A 22746-nucleotide genomic window follows, 5' to 3' on the forward strand; every position below is an offset into this window, starting at 1 on the left:
GGGTGGCACTGCCCTGCTCCGGGCCTGGCCTCGCCCTGCGCGCCCCTGCCCGCCCCTGCCCAGCCCTGCCCTCGCCCTGCCCTCGCCCTGCCCGCCCCTGCCCCCCCTTCGCCCTGCCCCAGAGCCGACCCGGGGCAGGAAGAACCACGCTGGGGCTTGTGGGCAGAGCGAGTCCTTTATCAGGCTGCACGGCCGGGCCCCACCGGGAGCTCCCCGTGCCCAGGCCCCCTGGCCGAGGGCGGACAGGGCCCCACGCTGCGCCAGCCGCTCTGGGGTCTGGCAGGCCCTGGGGTGCAGGACCAGGGGGCCGGCAGCGGCCCTCGCCCCCGGCCCTGCGCAGGCAGGGACTCCCCGAGCCGGTGCCCGTGGGAGAGGGAGCCCCGCGGCCCCAGGCTGCAGCCGGCCAGCGCCGCCGCCTGCTCCAGCAGCCTGGCCGTGCTGGCCCCGCGGCCCCGCCGGGGGCTCCTCGCTGGCGTCGGTGGGCGCTCGTCCGGCAGCTCCGAGGCTCTTGGCGAGGCTGGGAAAGCCCCTCCGGGCGCAGCTAGGAGGAGCCGCCGCCACGGCCCACCCCCGCCACTGCCCGCGTCGCTTGGTCGGGGACGCAGGCCGGGTCGCTCAAGATGGAGGTGGAAACGCTCAGCTGCCGGAGGGAGCTCAGGACGGCTGCGGGGAGAGGCGGGACATGTCAGCTGCCCCCCCATGCCTTGGGGGCTGGAAGGGGCCCGGGTTAACCCATCCCACGGGAGATGGCTCTTCCCGTCCCCGCTCCAGCCCCGCCATGGCTCCTGGAGCAGCAGGACAGCTCCCTGCCGCAGCCCCCGGCAGGAAAGGCGAAGGGAAACCCACCCTGTGGGGCTGAGCCCTGCCGAGCCAGGACACGGGCTCTCGGGTTAGGGCAGCAGCAGCCAGCTCAGCTGGAGCATGGGTGTGAAAGGAGCACGGAAAAGCACCGAGAGCACAGCCCCAGCACGTCCCGTGGGTGTGTCCCTCCCGTGTGGCAGAAGCGTGGTGCAGCGCCCGCCCCACCGCCCCCGTCCTTTTCCCCTCTGCTTTTCCGTCAGTCCGTGCCAGCAGGACAGCCCAGCTTCTTCGGGGTGCCATGGACAGGAGCAGGGCCACCTACTTGGCCGAAGTGCTGGGAGGGAGCAGTGCTGGTCCAGCCAGGCGAGAGACGTCTGGGTGAGGCTCTCCATGCTGGCCGTGGAGACCATGCCATTGAAAGACTCAAAGAGGGGCCGGATGATGATACTGAACTGATGGGAGCAGAGGAGTTAAGGACCAGCCTTGCCAAGGCCATGGTCTCCTACCCGCCAGGTGTGGGCAGTACGCTCCTACAGGCAGCAGGACAAACCTCCCTGCCCGGCCGGCCGTGGAGCAGACCTGCTGGGTGCCTTCCCCAGCGCAGCACCACGCTGGGCACTGGCCCGTACTGCTGGGGTGACAGGGACATGAGTGTCACGTGGGGCAGGCAGCGGGAGAGCTGCATAACCCCTGTCACGACTGGGGCTGCCAGAAATGGTTGTTTAGACACAAGACAACTCTTCCAGAGCAGATCAAGGAGCCAGCTAGTGCAGTGTCCTCTGAAGTGCCCAGGAGCAGACACGGACACCAGTGTGTCCACTGTGCTCCCCTGGTGCTCCCAGCCTGTAGGGACCACCCCTGGGGACTGGTGACTTTGTGCATGTAGTAATCCACAGCAGATGCCTCCACCATGAGCATGTCCTGGAGCCCATGTTGGCTTTAGTACACCCAGTGTCCTGCGGAAGGAGCTCCACAGCGCTCCCAGAGGAGCCACCTCTGCCTTGTCCAGGCTGCCAGCACTGGAATGGAGTGTGGGCAGCAAGGCCTGCCCATCCCTCTACCCCTTGGCATTTTGTAGACCTCACAGTTTCTACAGGCTTGATGGTCCCAGTGTGTCTAATCCCTCCCTGCTCACAGAGAAGCAGGCCCAGCCCTTTGACCCATTCTCTGGCCCTTGGTCCCCTCCACCGTGTGGAGGCCAGACTTGTGTCCCAGGCTTGGGCACACCTGGGTTTCCAGGGTGTGCCATGCGGCCACCAAGGTCAAGCCATGATGTCCCCAGCTTTGTGTCTGGGCCTTTCCTGATCTCTAATTGATGGCTGCTGCCTCTCAAAGCCAGTTCCCCTGTCACCAGGAGCTCTTCCCTGCATGAGCTCAGCTCCGCCATTGACTTTCCTTCTCCCTGAGGACTGACCATTTACTCCTACTCCATTTGCTCCCTTGTTACAGAAGCTTCCTCCTAACCACAGCATCTCAGCGTGTTTCCACCATGTGCCCTTAGCCGGGAAACATCTCCCCGTGGTCCCCAGAGCCTCTCAAGCTGGAGGGACCCCTCAGACCCAGGAGCAGCAGGTGAACCAGAGGCCCTGGTATTTGGTGGAGGGGTCAGAGCAAGCAGCAGGCACTGGTCCCAAAGGATACAATCCAGAACTTCCAGTTCTGCAGCGTGGAGGAGCGGACGTACTCGTCAAACATGCTGCGCATCTGGTCGAAGCGCTGGTGCGTGATGGGCACCCCTGTGGCTGGCAGCTGCTCCTGGCACAGGCTGTGGGGCACAAGCAGCGCCGTGGGTCCGTGTTCAGGAGGCTGGGAGCTGTGGGGGCTGCCCTGTGGGGAGAGGCTCTGGCAGGACCTCAGCTCTCAGCAGGAGTGGGCAGGCAGTGTCCCCCTCCCAGGGCAGCTGTGGGGCATGGCTCCATGCTCTGGTCCCACACAGCACTGCCTCTTGAGCATCCCCCCCCAAAACAGGGTTTGAGGGGGGGGACAGAGTCAAATGCAGGTCCTGGGAGGTGCTCAGAAGACCTGCTGTGTCCTTCTGCCTCCCTGCTGCTGCCGCTTGCCCTGCCTGGCTACTCCGATGCAGGCAGTGCCTCCCTTCTGCCTCCCCCAGCTGTGCCCCCCTTACTTGATGGAGCCATTGAGCTCCTCGATCTGCTCCCGCAGCCTCTGTGCCTCGTCCTGCAGGGCTGCCCGCTCCTGCTGCAGCTTGCAGATGTACTCGGCTGTCTTCTGCAAGGTGGTGGCTTTGCTGACCTGTAGGGCCACAAGGTGAGATGGCAAAGGGAGCCCCAGCGCTGGCAGCGAGAGGTGCCGTGTTCCCTGCTGCCGAGCCTTGGCAGCTTCTGCCACAGGCTCCAGAGCCCAGACCGCCCTGGCACGGCTGCACCGTGCAAGTCTCCATGTGCCTGGTGTGGGCTTGCAGCCTCCTGCCCCACGGGCTGGTGTGCAGGGCGGGGAGCCCCGTGCATGGGGACAGAGCAGGGACACAGCGTCCCCGGGTGACACACTGTGTCCCTGCGTGCCCAGGGCTGGTCCACACAGCCCTGGGCGCTCACCTTGATGCTGGGCTGGGCGCTCAGTGTGCTCACGAGGCTGTGCAGCGTGTCGAAGCCCAGCTTGATGTTGAAGCGTCTCTTCTGCTCGGCGGAGATGTGTGTGATGCGGCGGCTCTCCATCTGTGGGCAAGTGCCGTCAGCCACCTCCTGGCAGTGGGGACAGCCCTGGGCCACCTGCCCCATCGGGGACGGGCTGGTCCAAAGCTCGCAGCAAGGGAGGGGGGGAAGCTTGGGGGGCAGCAGGAAAGAGGGGTGCCTGTGGAGATGGTGCCCCTATAGCGAAGGCAGCGCTTGCTCCTCTGTACCTTGCTAGACTCAGGCCTGCCCTGCCGGGACGTGGGGTGGTGCGGGGAGATGCCAGTGCCCAGCCTCACAGCAGGTCCCAGGGAAGCCTGGCTGGGCTTGGGCCAGTCGCTGCCTGGAAAAGGAAAGGTGATGCTCTGGGGAGAGGGGCAGCAGCAGCCCCTCGTGACAGGCTGATACCAGGGTCCAGCGCTGGGATGGGCACAGAGGGGAGCAGGCTGCAGTGCTACCCCGGCCCTGGGGCAGCCACTCCGCTCAGCTGACGGGGATGCTCTGGTCCAGCGTCCGACCACATCTTACCGCTTTGTCTTATCCCAAATCCCACTCATTTTACAACTGCTCAGAAATGAGAACATTTGGGATGTGACATTTTAAATTCCCAGCATCTCCTGGGGTGGAAATCACCAGGAGAGAGTCCCGAGGGCAGCAAGACTGTGGTCTGCAGCACCAAACTGAAACTGAGAACGACACCAGAGCCGGGTTTCCAGCCGCCGCTCTGGTTTCTGTGGGTGAAAGCAGGGTGCTTCCCACTTGAAAAGCTCTGGGTTTTCAAAACCACAGTCCAACATTTTGCTCCTTTTTGTCTTTTCCTGTTTCTGCTTTTGCCCCTGTAGAAGGAGGCAGGTGAAGGGGCTGTGCCTTCCCCCATGGAAAGAAATAATCCGTGCTCAGCTGCATAAATGTAAATATTTGGGACTGAAGCCAAAATGAAACATTCCCACAATGTTTGATTCAAGCTGCCTGCAGGAAACGCAGTGTCCTGTGGAGCTCCTTGGGGTGCCCCAGACTCACCGCAACCTGATGTGGGGGACAGCCGCTCTGCCTTGGGGACCAGCAGCGGGCCCGGTTGGGTGCCCGCCAGCGGCACCGGCACCGCTTGGGAAGGGCTGGAGCCAGGAGCCAGCCCTGGGCTCAGCTGGGCCATTCTGGAGAGGAAGGCAGCAGGGACGTCGGGGACAGCACTCTGCTGCTGGGAGAAGGCAGAGAGAAGTGGGAGGTCGGGGGGCCAGCATCCCACGCATGCCGGGGACCAGACCTTCCGCTTTGGTTGGTCGGCGCCCGGGCACTGACAGTCGAATGCCCACTGCCCTCGAGGGGACTGGGGACGTGGACGTGCAGCCCCATCCCCACGGGGCATCCCACCACCTGCAGGGGCAGCCCCAGTCCCATTGCCCCAGGGCAGCATCGCCAGGAAAGGGGCCCTGGAAGTGTGTTTCCCACCTCTGCCCTGTTTCTTTTACAGGAGAAAACACTCGGGTGACTCCTGCCACCCTGGCACCCTGTCCACATGCCCTGTGCCTGTCCAGCACCGTATTGCAAAGGGTCACCCCACAGAGCCCCATCTCCCCACCTCCCCACATCTCTACCCCTGCCCCAGCAACCAGGAGAAGGCACTTCCTGACCTGGGGGGGACAGTTCCCAACCTGGGGGGTAGGCGAGTGCTTACCAGGGAGACAGGGGATGCGGGCATGAGTCCTGCGCCTGTCGGGTGTGGGGCATCCAGGGCCAGCTCCTGCTTGGCTGCAAGAGGGCAGGGAGCAGAAGGGTGCTGCTGCGTGAGGGGGTCAGGGTTCGGGTGACTTTTTCTGCCCCACGGGACAGCCAGCCCCAGCACTGGCATTGCTGCAGCCCCTTCCCTGCCCATCTGCCCCGGGGAAGGGTGAAGCAGCCCCTGGAGAGAGGTACCTTTGTTCCTGGCAGTGGGGATGTCCTTGGGAGCCTTGGTGCAGGCAGAGACCCCCAGCCCCTCCCCAGCCCAGCATGGGGCTGGACACGACAACTTCTGTGGGACCTGTCCCATCACATGCATGGGCAGTGGATTGGGCAGGACACTGCTGACCCCTCAGCCCATCTGTGGAGGGCCGTGGAGACCAGGCTGGGGACACGGGGACTTTGCAGCGGTGCCCGTGGCCAAGCCCTGGGGCTGCCTGGGCCCCATCTCCCTCCCAGGGCTGCTGGAGCTGGAGGAGCTCCCCCGGGCACAGCTTCACTTCTGGGTTCGGTGCTGCTCCACCGTGGGGACAGCCACGCGCCCTGCCCAGCATCTCCAGTGTCCCAACCCCGGGGAGAAAGCTCCAATGCCCCCCGTAGCGTCCCCCCCCACCGGCTCGCCCCTGCGTCCCCCCACAGCCCGCTGGCCCCGTTACCTGTGGTCAGCAGCTGGCCCAAGCAGGGGCTGGGCACGGCCAGGTGGGGCGGTGCGGGGGGTCCCGGCAGCCTCTTCGCCTTGGTGCTGCTGGGCTTCACCTTTGGCCGCCCGCCCCCACCCTGGGGCAGCCCCTTGGGGGGGGCAAACCTGGGGTCGCCCAGCAGGACAGGGGGCAGGAGCTGGGGGGCGGCTGGGACGGGGTACCCCGGGGGCACCATGCCTGTGCCGTAGCCCAGCCCCGGGGCATGGGGGGCGAAGCAGGGTGCCGAGAGGGGGGAGGCAGGGTGGGCGAGAAGCGAGGGGCCGGGCGAGCTGGCATAGGGGAACTTGGAGCGGGGGCTGAGGCGGGGGAGAATGGGGGATCCGGGCCCAGCAGCGGTGCCCCGGGGGATGGGATGGGGGGCGTGTAGGGGGGTCCTGCTGGCTCCAGGCCAATGCACTTGCCGGGGAGGCCATACTGCAGCAGGGGCTTGTGTCGGAGCTGGGGGCTGAGGCCACTGGGTGCCGTGGTGGGGGGCTCGGGGGGCAGGGGAGCCGAGGGGAGCTCGGGGCCCAGGAGGGTGCCGTGGAGGCCAAGCTGGGAGGCACTGCTGGGCTGCGGGAGACATGGGAAGGTCAGGGGGGGTGGCTGGGTCACCGGCAGCCGTGGGCCATGGGCTGGGGTCCCGCTCACCTGGAGGAGGGTGCCAGGTGGGAGTGGGGCCTCAGGGCTGGTGGGCATCCCCCGTGCACCCATCAGGGACCCCCCACTGCCGAACAGGGGCTCGGCCATGGGCACAAAGCAGAGTGGCTCCTGGTAGCCCGGCTGCATCTGCGATGGCAGTGGCCGGTGGCCGGTGAAGATATCTGCAGGGCCAAGCGGAGACAGAGTGACGGCCATGAGGGGACCTTCCCAGAGAGGGGGTGACAAGCCCCTGACCACACCCGGGGGAGCTGTATCCTGTTACCAGCACTGCCGGGGACCCTTCACCTTGTGGGGCCAGGGCAGCTCCCAGCTCCACCAGCGGATTTGGCACCCGGCTTGTGAAATGCTGGAGTATGGAGGGAAGAGGCAGCCCACGTGCCCAGAGCCAGCCTTGCCACACGCATGGGGACAGGAAAACCCGCCCAGGGGTGCCACCCAAGGGTGAGGACCCTGTCCCCGACACCCAGCTGGGTGCCGCGTGCTCCAGCACTGGGGCTGCTTCCAGGGGGGGTGTGTGGCTGTACTGCTCCTCCTGAACCAGCCCGGGCTAGGACAGGAACCACAACACCCAGGCTGTGGGGCAGCCACAGCCGGGGGGGCTCGGAGCAGCAGGTCACAGCGTCCCCGAGCCGTGGGGGACAGTCCCCTGGGGTCGTGGTGAGTGCTCGTCTCCCCGCCCCGGCGCTGCCGTGCGTGCAACCTGCGGCTAACCACATCCCATGGCCTTCCCGAAACCGAGCCCCGTGACCTTGCCGCGACTCCCTCTCCCTTCCTCTCCCCTTCCCACAACCCTGCTCCTTCCGCAGGCCCAGACGCTGCGGCGCAAAGGGCTAGCCTGACACTTCGGGCAGCCGCCTCCCCGGTGAAACGAGCTACCTGGGCACATCAGCCCATGCATGCCTTGGCTCTGTGCTGGCGCTGCTGCTGCTGCCAGTGCCAGTGCTGGCTCAGGCAGCGCCACCAGGAGGGTTTTCCCTGTAGAGGATGACTGTGGGGCAGGGATGGGGCTGCTGGATGCTTCCCCGCAGGATGGAGCAGGAGCACTGGCTGGGTTTGCAGGTGGCTGACCTGCAGGCAGCCCCTGGCACAGGCTCCGTGCCCGAGCAGCTGCCCTGGGGAGCAGCTCCCCTCTGGGGAGAACCTGGCCATGCTCCCAGCCCCTTGGCTGGTATGAGCGTCGCTGCCTCCAGGCCCTGTGCTGCTGCCAGCAGAGCCCAGCCGATACCACACGCTGGCTCTGCCTGCCGAGCGTGCGCAGCCATGCCGTGGGCACCAGCGGGGCTGCAAGGACTCTGCGCTCCCTCCAGGCTGTGGGACAGGCTCCAGCACCCAGGGTGCCCTGGCTGGGACCCACAACGGCCTGAGACCCTTTTGAATCTACACCAGAGGAGCAAATGTGCCAGCAGAGTGGGATGCCATAGGGCTGAGCATGGTGACGATTCTGGCAGTGCCATGCGCTGCCAGCCAAGGCTAACACCAGTGTGAGAAGGGGCAGTGCCACCATTGAGCTGCCCTGCTCAGCCCTCAGACTGCCCCTTCCCCCTACCAAGGACACCGTGAATGCCCGGGAGCATGGCAGAGCCAGCCCTGCCCCTCCATGGGCCGGAACTCAGCGTGGGCCGCGGTGCCGCCAGGCAGGGTCTCGGTCTCCCCAGGGCGCAGCACCCAGCTCCATGCTCCCCCAGCCCTCCGCCATGCCCACGCCAGGCTGTCCCCTGCCACCGGCACTGAAGCTCTGCGGGTATTTATAGGCATTTCTGGTGCCCAGCTCTGCAGATTCGATTCCTCCTGTGCCTCTCACTGTGCTGCAGGGATGGAAGGTGCCTGGCAGCCCCTGGGCTCCCTGTCCTCCCCTTGTCCTGCCCCTTCCCCACCCCACAGCTCTTGCCCATGCGCCTCTCCACCATCACATCACCCTGACCTGCTCCCAGGCCGCGCCGCATGGCCAGGTCATGTCACTGCTCAAAGGAGAAGAGCCCGTGTGGTTGTCACACCACACCTTTGGCATTCCATTCAAACTTGAGGCTGCTCTCCAATGGGGTCGGGGCTACAGAGCCTGTTCCCAAACCAAGGACTCTCCAGCATTGGCCCCAGGCTCTGGGAGAGCCCTGCAGAGCGGCAGGGCAATGCTACCCCGTGGGACGGCCAGCCCACCCCCAGCTCCCCAGTGCCCGGCATGGGTCCTACCTGGAGCGCGGCGCCAGCAGGGCGCAGGGCTGGGCTGCTCCCTTGCCTCTGCCATCAGGACTTCTCCATCCACCCCACACTGTGCTCTGGCACCCACCACGGACACGAGGTGCTTCCTCATTTGGGGATTGGTTTGCACGCGCTGACTGACAGGCACCAAGCTCTACCACAGCCACCAGACACGGTGACAGCCCTGTGACCCTGCAGGAGCCCTGTGCAGACTGTCGCGGTGCCCACCCTGCACACTTGCACCACGGTGCTCTGCACAAGGCTGCTGGGGGGATCCCTGCTCCCGAGCCACTAAAAGCCATCGCATGCCCTGCTAGAAAAGTGGCCTTGGGGACATAACTGGGTTGCCCGGCACTTGCAGCTCTGGCACCCAGCACCCAGTATTCACGCCCCATCTCCCCTCCCCACTCCTCCCATGGCCCCGTGGTCACACACCCCCGGTGTTGCCCATTGCATGGTGTGCACACACCTCTCTGCTCCTACACCTCCGCCCCGCACACTCTCGCCGCCCAGTGCACACCCGTGTCCTGCCAGCGCGCACATTGCTCACGTGCAGTGCTTGGCTGTTGCGGGACTGTAACCTCTCATCATCGGGGTGAGCTGCGCCATGCAGCATCCCAGGAAACGCCATGTCCCAGACAAAACTCCCACCCACGAGTCTCTGAGCACCCCACAGGGTGCTGCCCTGCCCCGGGGCACACAAGCCTCTCTCCAGCCGTGCTCAGCAGCCAGTACCTGGGTAGACAATGAGCCGCACCTGGGACACCGTCCCTGACCCCAACTGCGCTTGGGACCCTCCCCAGCCCCAGCAGTCCCCACATGCAGAGCCACTGGGCACGGGCAGAACAGGAAGGGATGCTTTGCTGTGATGTAGTGACTTGCAGTAAGACCCATCCCATTCCCACGCAGCACCATGGAGCAAAATGCAGGCAGGCCTTTTCCCCAGGAAAAAAAAGGCAACTTGGCTGCTCACAGAAGTATATTGGTTCAGATTGGCACTGCCATGCCCCTTGCCATCTCCTGCTGAGCACAAGGCCGTGCCACGCTGGCGGCATGAATGACAGCTGGGTCCACAAAGAGAGGTGCTGGGTCTGCCGCTGTGACACTGTTGCGGCAAGGTGCTGCTTGAAAGGGGTTGGTGTGGCTTTCCAGCCCATGCAGGACCTCTCGGGTGAAGGGACACTTGTCAAGTGTCAATTTGACTAATTTGGAGCTGTCTCACCTCCCAGCGACTGATGCCCATGTGGGGCACCTGGGGACAGGAGGCAAAGGACCAGCAGTGGGGACAGACCCTCTTCCCAGCACGGCTCATCCTGATGGGACCTCTGGAGGGAATGAACCGAGGAGAGCTGGCAAGACCCTTCCCTCCCCATCCATCCCCAGGACGTCCCACTGCCTGACCTGGCACATCAGAGTGCCCCAGCCTGCTCCCCGCCAGCATCTGGTCTTGCATCACCCCGCAGCCGTATGGCGCAAGCACCCTTGTTTCCTCCCGCAAAGGAAGTGGAGACCAGCCGTGGAGCTCGCAGGGTGCTCACAGATGCGCAGAGGGGTCGAGAGATGCTGGTGCTGCCTGAGGCCACCAGCTGCCTGGGAGGGCTGCAGCCACCAACCCACACCAGCTCCCACCCTGCAAAGTGTTCCCAGGCCACCGGCTCTGGCACGTTCAAGGACAGAGCTGGTCCCTGGTGCAGTGTGCACCAGTGGTGCCTCGCCCTGGCATATGGGGACACTGCACCGCACAGCTGGGATCAGGACACATCCCAACCGACTCCACAGCTCTCACGGACACTGATGGCTCAGAGTCTGCATGGCAGTGCTGGTGGCAGCCCCATGGGAGGAGGCTGCCATTGCCTGCTTATCGACATTCCCCTCGGCAGCCCCCTTGCCTCAGCTGGACACCAGTGCCAGGTTTGTCTCTGGGCCAGCCTGGCAGGGACAGTGACTTGTCCCCAGCGGACACAGCACAGCCCAGCATGGGGTCCCAGCTCTGAGCCAGCCCCCCAGGCTGCTCAGCCTGGGGCTGGTCAGGGAGTGGGGTGAGGAGGGGGACACAGCAGCACAGAACCTGCTCTCTATAGGTTTCCTCTTTCTTGTGGGGGACAGTTGTCCTTCCTCTGTCTGCAGCCAAAACAAGGTGATTTGGCACTCCTGGAAAGACCCTCTGTTTGTAGAAATCCCCTCCCACAGCTCCTGGCCAGGCGCTTCCTGACCTGCTGTGGCTCTGCCCTGGGTGCAGGCAGGCATGCCAAGCCCCTGCCCCACAGCCTGCCGCAGCACCCTGGCCCATGCATGCTGCTGTTTCCATGCCAGTGGATGTCCGGTGCTTTCTGGCTGCCCCAGCAGCTCCTGCTGCTGCCTGACCAACCCTCTGACAGCCCCATTTTGGGCTGCCAATGGTGCAGAGCATGCTGGCCTGTGGGGGATGTGGCACTGCACCCGGGCTGGCTCTTACCTGAGATCTCCATATCATCCAGGCTGGGCTGCAGGGGTGCCAAGTCCGGCTGTATCATGTCAGCATTCCCAACATATGCTGGAAGAGGGTAGAGCTGCAACATCAGGGCCCAGCCACTGCACCCCCAAGACCCCCCTTCAGAGCTCCTCCTACCACTGCCCTCACACCCGCCTGGCTGCCACCCCTCCGTGGCACCCCAGAGTCACCCTGCATTGCTGCACCTTGCCCTGCAGTCGTGCATGCGCAGGGAGATGGGTGCCCACCCTGTGGAGATCCAGGGCCATCCTGTCCCCACCACCCTGCCCACCACCACCTCTGGGACCTCATCCAGCACCCAAGAACCCCAGGGAAAGGCTGATCCTTGGCACAGGACCTGCCCGGTGCTGCCTGAGCTCCAGGGACCTGGCCAAGCAGGGACAGGAAAGAGTGGCCATGGAAGGCAGGACCTGCCCGCTGCTTACCCAGGGCTGGCAGTCCTGCCCTGGGGTCTGGTGCAAGGTCCTTCACGGGACTAGCACTCCCTGGGCACCTCAGCCCATTCCAAGTGGGACAGCCCAGGCTGGTCCATAGGGAGCCACTGGAGGAGGGGATGCTCCCGCCCTGCCCAAATGGAGCTCTTGCTCCATTTGGGCAGGGCGGGAGCATCCCCTCCTCCAGTGGCTCCCTGCTCCATTTGGGCAGGGCAGGGCAGGAGCGTCCTGTCCTCCTGCCCCAGCAGGAGGGATGCCAGGGGATCCTGTCTGCCCAAAGGACACAGTCGGCAGCTCTCAGGGGCTAAGCCAAGAAGCAGCAAGGTGCTATGGTGTGTGCTGCCCACCTGGACCTCCTCCTCCACATCCTGCTAGAGCATGGTCTGGGGCACTTACCATCCTCAGGGAGTTCCTGGTGGGCACTGGGTGTCTGTGTCATAGTGAAGAGGGTGTCAGAGATGTCTGAGAGGAAGGTGTCCAAGTCAAAGTGCTGCCTACCCCCCGGCTCCTCTTCCTCATCCCCAAGCAGCATGGGCACCACGTTGCAGAAGAGCTGGTTGCACCATTTCTCCATTGGCCTCCAGACATCCTCATCCTGCATGAGATGGAGCAAAGGAGCCAGGTGGGCCCCTCTCATAGGAAAGGTCCATGCCTGCCTCCCCAGCTGCTCTCCCTGGCAGCTCCAATGCTCCCCACAGCATTTATCACTCCAAAGCTTTGCACCTGGCACGTTGGTGCTTCCAGAAGGGTGAATCCAGCATCCCAAGTGCTTGGCATCCCATCAGATTGGGCTCATCACACCCTGGGGCTTTCATCCGCCCTTCTCCCAAGCTGCCCAGTACAGGGGTCCACATGGCATGCCCCCCCTTTTCCCTCCTCCCCATGCTTCCCCAGTGGACTCACCCGCTTTGGGCTGGAGAGCTCTCCCTCCCGGGTGGACTTTCGGAGCTGGAAGGAGAAGACATCCTGTGTCACCCCCCAGCCAGGGCAGGCATGAGGCAGGGCAGAGGGGGGCAGCGCTCAGGAGGGGTGTCCCTAGGGGGGCTCAGCGTAGCTGCCATGAGTTCACATCTGCCTTTACTCTACAGGGTCTGGGCTGAGCAGCCGCCGCAGCGGTGGGACTGGCAGTGAGTGGCAGTGTGAGGCTGTCAGCACCCTGCCCACCTGTGGCACCCCTGGTCTTTATCGGTCCCAAGTGAGGGGCCAGGAAGGAGGCTGGACCGTGCTCCAACCTGCACGGCAGGCAGCCACGTTCGTGGTGTCAGCATGCCCGAGGGTGGTCACCTGGAATGACGCAGAGCCACCCGGCCGCACATGCTGCTGGGGTGAGATGTGGCTGCCAGCAGAATGCCAGCAAATCCCAGCCCAGCTGGAGTACTGCGGGTGAGCTGTGGCCCTGCTTGACCCACCTCAACACATGAGTTGCGGGTGTGCCGCCAAACCCAGCCCTGGGTCGTGCACTGGGCAGAGCACAGTCAGCCCAGGTCGGGCTGCTGGAGCACACCACAGCACTGCAGGCAGCTGGGAATAGGGTGCCCACCGAGCTCCCCTCCATCGAAACCATGGGGGTAGCCAGCATCTCCTTCCCATGCTGGCAAGAGCCTGCCATGTCCTGCTCCCGGTTAGCCACAGCTCCACGTTGGGCACGCTGACGTCCCATCCCACCGCTGGCACCGCCATGGGATGGAGAGCAGTACAGGCAGAGCCGCTCACCCGCTTCTTGTAGTAGATCCTCCACTTGTGGTACTCCCTCATCACCACCTCGATGCGGCGTTTCCAGTAGTTGCCCTCCAGCACAACAGCCTGGGGGGGCAGGACAGGGGGTCACAGCTGAGCCTCCCAGCCCCAGCACCGCACAGCCAGGGCTGATTTCCTTGTGCCACGTCAGAAACACCTTTCCCAGCAAATCTATGAAATACAACAAGCTCTGCCCCCTGCGTGTCCCCAGCTCCCACTTGTGCCACCCAGACCTGTTCCTGGCCCAGAGAGCTGCGAGGGACCACGCCCTACCTCTGGTTTTCGGTGCTCATCAGCCTCCGACCCCTCCAGTGGGGTGATGAAGCCACACACAGGGTTCTTCCTCCGCTCCACATCTGCACAGGGGAAAACATAGCTGGCTTTACCCATGGCTCCATCCCTGGGCAGGGGGGTGCCCGCGCACCCCTACATCGCTGCCCCAGTGCCAGCCCCATCCCACTTGACATGGCCCAGCACTCGCAGATGGAGCAGGGTCTGGCCCTGTACTCACACTGGATGTACCACGCTCTCCAGATAGCGTTGTTGAGACGGATTTTATCCCGGCAAAGCAGCCGCAGCCCCTTGAAATTCTTCCACTTTGGAGACACCAGCTTCCCACTAAAACACCAAGCAAAGGAGAGGCTGAGGGGCACCATCCCAGAGCCCTCCCAGTTTGGGGTCTCCTGAAGGGGCCGTGCCTTGAGAGATGCCCAGGGCCACCAGCCTGGTGGCAAGTCTGGAGCAGGCGCAGAATGGGAGCACCCACAGGAGCATCCTGAGATCCTGTTCACCGTGAGAGCAGCACAGACCTAAACTGGGAGCTTCACAGACCCACATGAGGCTTCTCAAGCCCCTGGGATTAAAGCACAACACATGGAGGAATTGATTCACTGGCCCGAGCCACGAGTCTGAGGTGGGACCCCGCTGCCCCCGACCAGGATGGCTGCATCCTGACCCCAGGGTACGGGAAGGGAAATCTCCCGCCCAGGCGAGATGCTTGGGGACACATGTTGCTGTGGCTCTTGCCACATTGCAGCATTTGGGCAGCTATTTCTGACCTTCCTTTTAATGCCAGGCAGGGCTTGGAAACACTACCTTCAGCTGCAGGCAGGCACAGGCAGCGGGGTGGGCAGGGGCAGCCATCTGCGTGGGTCTGGGGAAGGCAGGACAGCAAGCTGGAGGATGTTAAGGACACTAAGGGATGCTTGCCTGTGCCCCAAGAGGGGCAGAGAGCAGGACCAGCCCTGCCCACAGCCCAGCACTGCCCTGAGGTCCTCTCCGCACCCATCCCTGCAAACCTGCGCCCCTTGCCCCGGCCCCCAGCCTGAGCTGGGCTCCCTCCTTCCCGTTTCCCAGCTCCCGGAGGCAGCTGTGTTTGTTCTGCAGCTTGTTGTGGTGGTGGTGATGTCCCTAATGGGGCCTGCAGTGCAGGCAGCCTCATTTCACTAATCGTCTTGTTTCCTTCCAGCTGAGGGACACAGCCCTCTTGCGTGCACCCATTGGCAGGGGTCCTGAGGGTCCTGCTGCCCCAGGAGCTCCGTGGGGGAGGCTAGGGTCTCTCTGCCTTACTCTGGGATCCTTTTCACCTCTCCCTGCAAGCCCAGCAGCTGCCCCAGCTCTCCCACCCACCAGGGCATGGCCTCGGGGCAATGCAGGCTGCATGGAGGGGCCCTTTGAGAGCAGGCTGGAGGCTGCATGGCATCCCTCTCCGGGAAGCTCATGTCCCTCCCCAGCCAAGAATTTTTCCCTTAAAGATCTTGGTACTGCTTTGGGTCCCACTTATCCTTGGCACATGCAGGGAGGAAGAAAGGTAGAGGCTTCGCTGGGTGTAGGGGTGCCATATCCACCCGTTGCCAGCATCTCCTCGGGTGTACCCCAAGGTGCCATTGGGCTGCGTCCCCGGGGAGGTGCTGGGGATGAGAGCAGTGCCTGGCTAATGCTTTAAGAAGCCGCACACTTGTTCATTCAAACTTGTGAAACCTTCAAGCACCCTCAAACAAAGACTCTGGCCGATTCTGCATTAACCTGCCTTGAAATCTGCCTCCTGCTGCACGGCATGGCATGGCATGGCAAGTGGGGCTCCCTCCCTCAGCGGCTGTGCCAGCTGAGCTCGGCTCAGAGCTGTAGCCCAGCATGCTCTGTGTAGCCCAGCATGCAGGTGGCTTGTTGCAGACAGGGTGCTGTCCTCGACATTAGAGCTAGGCAGCCCAAACAGGCAGCAGTGCAGGCAGCGAGACCCCTGTGCTGGTCCTGCACGGCTCTGTGGCCAGAGGGAGCGTGCTGGGGCAGAGGGGAGAGGAGAGCGCTGCTGTCCTCACTGTGGGGGACAAGGACCGGGGACCCCCCCGGCTCCAGAGCCTGATGCAGGGACGTGTCTGGGAGCGGGTGCTCCCACCTGCAGGGGTGGACAGGGACAGTCTTCCCAGGGAGACCCAGCCCGACCCACGGCCCCAGGGACCAGGGAAGGACCCACGCCCCTGCGGCTCCAGCCTGCAGAGAGTTAAGGACTTGGCTACGTGCTGGCCACTCCGCTATCACCAGGATTTTGAACTTTCCCCAGCAGCACAAGGCAAACAGTGCAGTGGTGCCAAGCAGAGGAGCCAATGGAAGGGACAGGTTTCCCAGGCGCGGCCAGATCCTGCTGGTCAAGGCTTACCCAGCTATGCTCCTCACCAGTGTCTCCTGCCCTGACAGCCAGCTTAAAGGAGCGGCCTGAGCCTGCGGACCGCAGCCCCACGGCCGCAGACGGGCACCTCAGCCATGCGTGAGGCTGGTGGGGCCGTGGCCACAGAGCTGCTGTGGACCTGGAGGCAGAGGGGAGATGCCTTTGGACTTCACCACTAACTGCTTTTTTTCCCCATTAATGATCCTTTTAGTTTTGGGGCTTATCAGACTGATCTTTGCTCCCTGGTTTGCCTTGAAAATGGCCCCACACTTTCCTGAAATTCTCTCCCTGGGGAGATGGATGCAAACCCCACACTGAGCTGCGAGAAAGGCTTGGGATGCCCCAAACAGGCTGGAGGTCCTGCTGCCCCACGCTGCTGGAGAAATGGGGACACAGATCCCACTACCGGCTAAGGAGTCTCTGTGGGATGGGGTGAGGTGGGAGCAGGGCTCAGCCTGGGACCAAACCCAGCGTGGGTCAGCACTGACTCTGTTTCAGCCAGTCACACCTTGTTTGCTCTGTGATTCATTTAGCCCGTCCAGAAGTTTAAGGTGTTGCAGCCCCTGCTTTCATGGCAAAATTAGTATTTTGCTCTCCATCAACAGCAAGAGGAGGGGGGAGGAATGACCTGATGAGACGCAGGGCTGCACAAAGAGAAACGGGCGGCAGCAGGAGGAGAACGGCTAAGCTGAGCGTCCTCTGGCACATAGAAGCCTGCTCGGCCTTCCCAAGTGCAGCAGGAGCAGGATCCCCGTGGGGCTGTCAGAGCCCCCCTCGCTCCCTGGGCTGCCAGGACACAGCTTGGCCCTGGACTGGCTGAGAGGCGACAGCCTTTCCTGGAAGTCCTAAAAGCTCATGTTCGATTTCTCACAAATTTTGCTACCAAAATCATGTTTTTTCTTGAATTTTTATGTTTTAAGATCCAGAGTCTGGGAAAGTAAGTTAAAAATCTAACCACAATCTTCCTGAAAAGTGGCCCCAAGTAAAAAACGGCTGTGTTAAAATCCGACTTCAAATCTCTACTGTCCGACTGAGCTTTTTTCTTTACTGCGCTGTGCTGATGAAAAGGCTGCTGTGCCAGCTCAGCTGCTCGCTGCACTGCCTCGGGAGGGAGTGAGCTCTGCCCCGTCAGGCACTGCAGCCGGCACGGGTGCATCTGGGGTAATTTGAGGGTAGTGTTGTAACAAAGGTGTTAATAGACTGTACTGGGGATTAGATAGGGACCCGCTCTGTGTATTTACTCCCAGATAGGAGTGCCTCTGCCCTTACAGCTCTGCCTCCCGGGCAGCCATTTACCTCCATGCAAAGTGAGCATGAAGTGCTCCAAATGAGAAGGGAAGTCGTTTAAGTCCTCTTGCAAATAGTTGTCTGGGAAGCTGTATAGCTGCGAGTGAAGCTAGGTACATCTCCACAACCAGTTATTTTGGTGTTAGGTCTGGATGAGACCGAAGCCTCAACAAATGGTGGGGGTGGACCCAGGAATCGCAGGATGTGGCCACATCGGCGTGAGCCACTTCCAGTGGGTCTGAGCTAGTGCACAGGGCTGTGGGCAAATGCTGGTGAACTGTAGTGAACTGAGGTGAGCGATTTGCCAGGAGGGCAAAGGAAAGTGCAGACTAACCCTTAGAGAAGGAAATGGGGAGAGCTCAGCGTGTGCATCACTGGGGTCTCTGCCTGGGTGCTTGCTGCCCCTGTGTATGAGTGTTTAAGGCACTGTGAATTAGAGAATCAATTAGAGAGTATGGCAAAGCTATAGCAGCAATTCCACTTCTTCCAGGAAAGCCTCAGAGGCTGCTACCAGCTTGCCAGGAGGATGAATTAGTACCGAATCAGTGTGCAAGGGTGTAATCGAAGCCTACCTTGTTTTACATCATGAAAGGGGCAGAGTTAATACTCCACGTCACTTACCAGTCTGATGTCCCTACCTGCTAAATCTCCCCTCTTGGTATTTGCAGGAGAGAAGAGGAGGTTAATCTACATCACACTCTGGAAAGAGCTACAGGAGGCTTCTTCTGAAGCACAAGATAGATGTGCGCAAGATAAGACCATGGGTGTCTGCAGTTTGCAGTTCTCATTTGCACCCAGTTTTTCTCCCTTCAGGAGGACAGCTCCCCAGGTTAGTCACCCAGTGATTCCCTGCAATGGGTGACAGGAAGGTGTGTGAGCCCAGGAGACCAGCTCTGCAAGGCAGGACGCTGGGGAGTGACACTGTGGTGATGGGGAGAAAGCTTGCTCAGCTGGGGAGATAGTGCTAAGGTGTGAACAGTTCCTGAAGGAGCTCGGCTCCACATGCTCAGCTTTTGGGGGGAACCTGAGGAGGCCACATGTGCTGCAGGGAGGTCCACGCACAGGAGAAAGTCTAAAGAAGGGATTCAAGAAACATAGCAGGTTGCAGGAGAAGAAGGAGCAGAAGAGAATCATGAAGTCTTTGGCAGGAATGCTGCTGGAAGGAGAGTAGTGTCCTGGAAAATGGGTACAAAGGGCCTGGAAACTGCTTCATTCCAACCTCCAGCACCAGGAGGAAGACCTCGGTGGGGGGGGAGTTGCCTCTCTTTGGGGGATCTGAAGAAACAAGTTACCGCTAGAAGCAAGCCTTGATGTGGAGAGAGCGTTTCTTTCCCAGCGAGGGGGTGATGCACAGTCACCCATGGGGGGATAAAACAGCAGATCCTCGGGGTGATTGCTCAAGCTGTGACAGGACTGCCATAAACATCTGTGAAGTGCTGTGGAGGAATGCTGGAGAGGGGAGGAATTACAGCTACCTAAATGACTGTTCAGCTACAGCCTTTGAAAAACAAGTGTTTAGAGAGAATTTAGTGTATTTCCCTTTGAAATGGTGTGAGCCAGGCCTTGGACAGTAAGGAATGGGTGGCTGAAACAGTCACAGCTCAGCCAGCAGGTCAAGAGAAGTGATAGTTCCCCTCAACTCAGCACTGGTAGGACCAAGTCTGGATATTGTGTCCAGATTGGTCCCCCCAATAAAAGAGGGAGGTTCACAAAGTGGAGTGGTTCTGGAGGAGGATGTTAAGACGGTTGGGGACTAATGTACATGACAGAAGAGGAGGGTGAGTGATGGGTTTGTTCAGCCTGAAGAAGAGAAGGTGAAGACAGGGTCTACTTACTGTCTTCAACTACCCAAAGGAGGCTATAGAGCAGATGGAGCCAGACACTTCTCAGACATGCACCAAGAAAGGACAAGAGGCAACGGGCACAAGCTGAAATGAGGGAAACTCCAATTAGAGCCACGGACAGCACTCTTCCCTGTGAGAGTGGTGCAGCCGTGGGACAGGGTGGACAGGTGGTGGACTCACCATCCTTGGTCTCCATCCATCAGAGTGATGGCCCTGAGCAACCTGATCTGGCTTTGGAGTTAGCCCTGCCCTGCACAGAGGTTGGGCTATGAACTCCAGAGGTGCCTCCCAACTGATACCTTTCTGTGGTTCCTGCTTTGTTAGCGAGTTAGTCTACAACATAACTGTGGATGCACTCCTGATGACTGGAGGACATCTGGCTGGCCACTCCAGTGGAGGCTGTGCTCCACCAACACACCTTGTGAGGAACCTGGCTGGGAGGGAAGGTATGAAATGGCAGATGATGCAGAGAAGTATCAAATCAGATAAGACTAAAAGTAGAGGTGCACCAAGTATCTTTAAACTCCATTCCCCCCCTCTGTACCTTCCTCCAACTACTGCTTACAAGTCTGTCAAAAATGTATTAGCAAAGCTGCCATGGGTTTCCAAAGGGAGAAAAGAAATGCCTGAACAGCAGCTAGCCAGCAGAGCGGTCAGCTCTAGAGCCAGAGTCTGATCCCACTTGTGGAGAGGCATATCCAGCACTGCATCGCAGGTCCAGGTTCACCTGAACCTGATCTCTGATCAATGCCTGTCATCCTGTTTTAGAGTGCTGGTAAGCTGCAGAGCATTACAGCTGAGAGGTGGAGGGGGAGAGCGTCTAAAGATGGAAGGAACTCCAAGAGAGAAGAACCGAGCATGAAGTTTGGAGAACATCCAATGTCAATGTTTCCCTGGTTGGGTCCCATGGCCTGCAGCTACCCCGGCTCCACAGCAGACCAAGAACTGCTCCCACGGGTGCTGACCAAGACCTAGTCTTGCACCAAGGCAGCCAGGAGACATCTCTAGTGCTCTGGACTCCAGGGTGGCCATCAGTGGTGGCACTAGTGCTCTGTGGCTGATGTGGATCCTCCTCACTGAGGGCTACTGTCCAACTGCAGTTACGGTTTGCCATGGTGCTGGGCTTGGGGCTGATACATGCATCATCATGCTCAATGCAGGAGGGAAACAAGGCCCTGAAAGAGTCCAAGGGGTAGAGAGATCTGGAGTGATGGAGCCCTGTTTGAAGCATAATGGTCAGCCCTGGGTGGCATACAGCTGCTGTGCTCTGCTCCACCTGCCAAAGCACTTGCACCCTGCCCCTTTCCCCTCTGCCCAGGGAGCACCAGAGCTCAGGAGCACACGAAGGCTGTGGTGCATCTCAGGAGTCAAGAGCTTGAGCGCCCTGAGGTGGAGCAGTGTCTGTTCCTCCAGCCCCAGGCTGCAACGATCAGAGTACAGCTAGTATGGGGCTGGGAGAGCAAAAGAGAGTGAGGCCACCAGTGCCTCAGTGTCCCCTGTGTGTGGCACTCAGGGGTGACTTGCCTGACCGGGAAGCATGACCCTCAGCTGGGTCACCCCACACTGAAGCTCACCGTGCTCCCGCAGAGTGCCAGCTTCACCAGCACCTCAGAGGAGAGCTGTTCCACACCGGCTGTGAGCAAACCATGCAATCTGGGATGTGGCGACGGGCCAAATGTACACAGCTATGTGGCAACTAGTACCCTTGGAGTGCTGTCCCAGTGCCTAGCGTCACCAGGGCTGCTCTGGTGGTGACCACATATTCCGTCGTGTTGAGTGCTCAAGGACTTCAAGGCATACCTGAGAGGTCAGCAACTGAATGAGACCCTGCATGGAACAAGGCAATGTGCAACTCTTCAAGGCTGTTTTGTTTTCATGCGGCATCAGTAGGACACTGTCATGCCAGGTTTTCATCTGGACATTTTGGGAAAGCTATGCGAGCAGTTTTACACTGACGCTAGTAGAGCAAGTCACCCTGATGCTATGCTTGAGAGAACTCAACACCTTGGGGCCTTGGCAAAAGAGGGGAGCTGCCTCCAAGAATGTGGACCAAGGCACTAAGAGACATGATGCAGGCTCTCCTGTTGTCATCGAGGAACTGTGGGATGAGCAGGTCCCTAGCATCCTGAGCTTGGGTGATTTGTGTGGTTGGGGAAACAGCACAGTCACCCATCTGATTTTACAGGAAAGAAGGGGGGAAGCTTTCAGGAGGCCCTGGACAAAGCCCCCTGCAGCCATCCAGCCCTGAGTGCTGCCGCACGTCCTGGAACAACCTCCGGGACAAGTGGGCAGAGTCAAGGACAGGGAGGCAGGACTCCTGCTCTGGGCTGGATTGCCAAAGACTGAGCGTTGGCTGCCCACAGGGTTATTGCTGCTCTACAGAGTGTGCAGGACCTGGCTGTGAGGGTGCTGCAGCTGGGTGCAGTGACTCCACATCTCATGGGAAGGTGGAGGAGGGTTAAGCTACATGCGAACAGAGGAGGAACGTCTTATCTGTCTCCATGGCCAAACAACCCAGCACCAGCTCTTTCTCTCTGAAACCTCCCAGGATGATGGCTTTTGAGCAGATTGCACATCACAGCCCAATGGACAAAAAGATGAGGATGCTATCAGTTGGCAGTTAGCAGCAGGTTCCCAGAGGGGCAGTGGTGCTCAGCCAGCCTCATGCCTTCAAAGAGCTGGGGGAGCCCATGAGATGCATGCCAGTGAGAGGGATCTTGTACTCACCTGTACTCCAGGCTCATGCACTCAAAGAGCCGGGTGAGTGTTGGGTCGATGCTCCGGGGATCAGCCGGCTCAGGCTCAGTGCGGTGGTGGCGCCGGCGGGGCAGTGAGTCGCTGTGTGGGGATGACACCATGAAGTGGCCACTGTGGATGACCTGGGAGGGGTTCTGTGCCCTGGTGCCAGGTCCTGTGCCACCCACAGCCGCATCCTCGGAGTCCGAGTCAGAGTCAGAGTCAGGGCATGGCCCAACCGGGGGCTCCAGAAAGGGTCCAGGGAGCCCCACCTGAGCTCCTGCCATTGCCCGGCGCCTGCTGGGGAGCGCTTATCAGTCTGCCCCAGCGCTGTGGTCCACGTCCTGGTTGTGCTGGAGCCCTATGGGCACTGTGTTGGCATCGAGCACATGCCGTTGGGCTCCCCAGCACAGGACACCCACACCACACCTCCTCCTCGGCGCTGCTCGCCCCACTCCAGACCACTCCGTCTCCTCCACGCTCCAAGGTTCAGCTTTCGGTTTGCCAGGATGGCTCGCCGTCAGCCCTATTTATAGTGGTGGCGGCTGATCCCGCCCATGGCGCACCGTCAGCCAGGCCACGGCACCCTGCCACCAGCCACCGGCCACAGGAGCTTCAGCTCCGTGCTGCCATCCTGCTCTTGCAATGCTCCTGATGGCCCTGGCTTTTATTTCCCCTGCAAACCCAGGGAGGAGCGGCTGCGGGTCCCCTGTCCCCCCCTCACTGGCAGCCACGGGTTCACTGGCAGTCGGCTCTGTTTACCCAGGGTTAATCGCTGCTCTCGGCATGCTGGTGGGGAGAGGAGCGGGTGGTATTTACCTAGTGCCTCTGCCCTAATGTATCTCCCTGCACTTCCAAGGGAA

At 61.3% G+C, this 22746-nt stretch overlaps 1 protein-coding gene across 1 annotated transcript; it reads right to left on the minus strand.

Annotated features, from left to right (window-relative positions):
* Window positions 1–107: 107 nt before the first annotated feature.
* Window positions 108–22170, minus strand: MLXIPL (MLX interacting protein like). Its single transcript, XM_072882075.1, is given in 17 exon segments — window positions 108–663; window positions 1124–1253; window positions 2443–2566; window positions 2927–3054; window positions 3357–3476; window positions 3662–3774; window positions 4452–4626; window positions 5107–5180; window positions 5807–6142; window positions 6145–6654; window positions 11145–11222; window positions 12011–12209; window positions 12518–12562; window positions 13328–13417; window positions 13625–13707; window positions 13863–13969; window positions 21875–22170. Coding segments are annotated over 17 exon segments (2730 nt in total). The 3' UTR covers window positions 108–541.
* Between the last annotated feature and the right edge of the window lie 576 nt (window positions 22171–22746).

The sequence above is a fragment of the Ciconia boyciana genome, chromosome 17 (assembly GCF_034638445.1).
Source record: "Ciconia boyciana chromosome 17, ASM3463844v1, whole genome shotgun sequence".
Classification (NCBI taxonomy): domain Eukaryota; kingdom Metazoa; phylum Chordata; class Aves; order Ciconiiformes; family Ciconiidae; genus Ciconia; species Ciconia boyciana.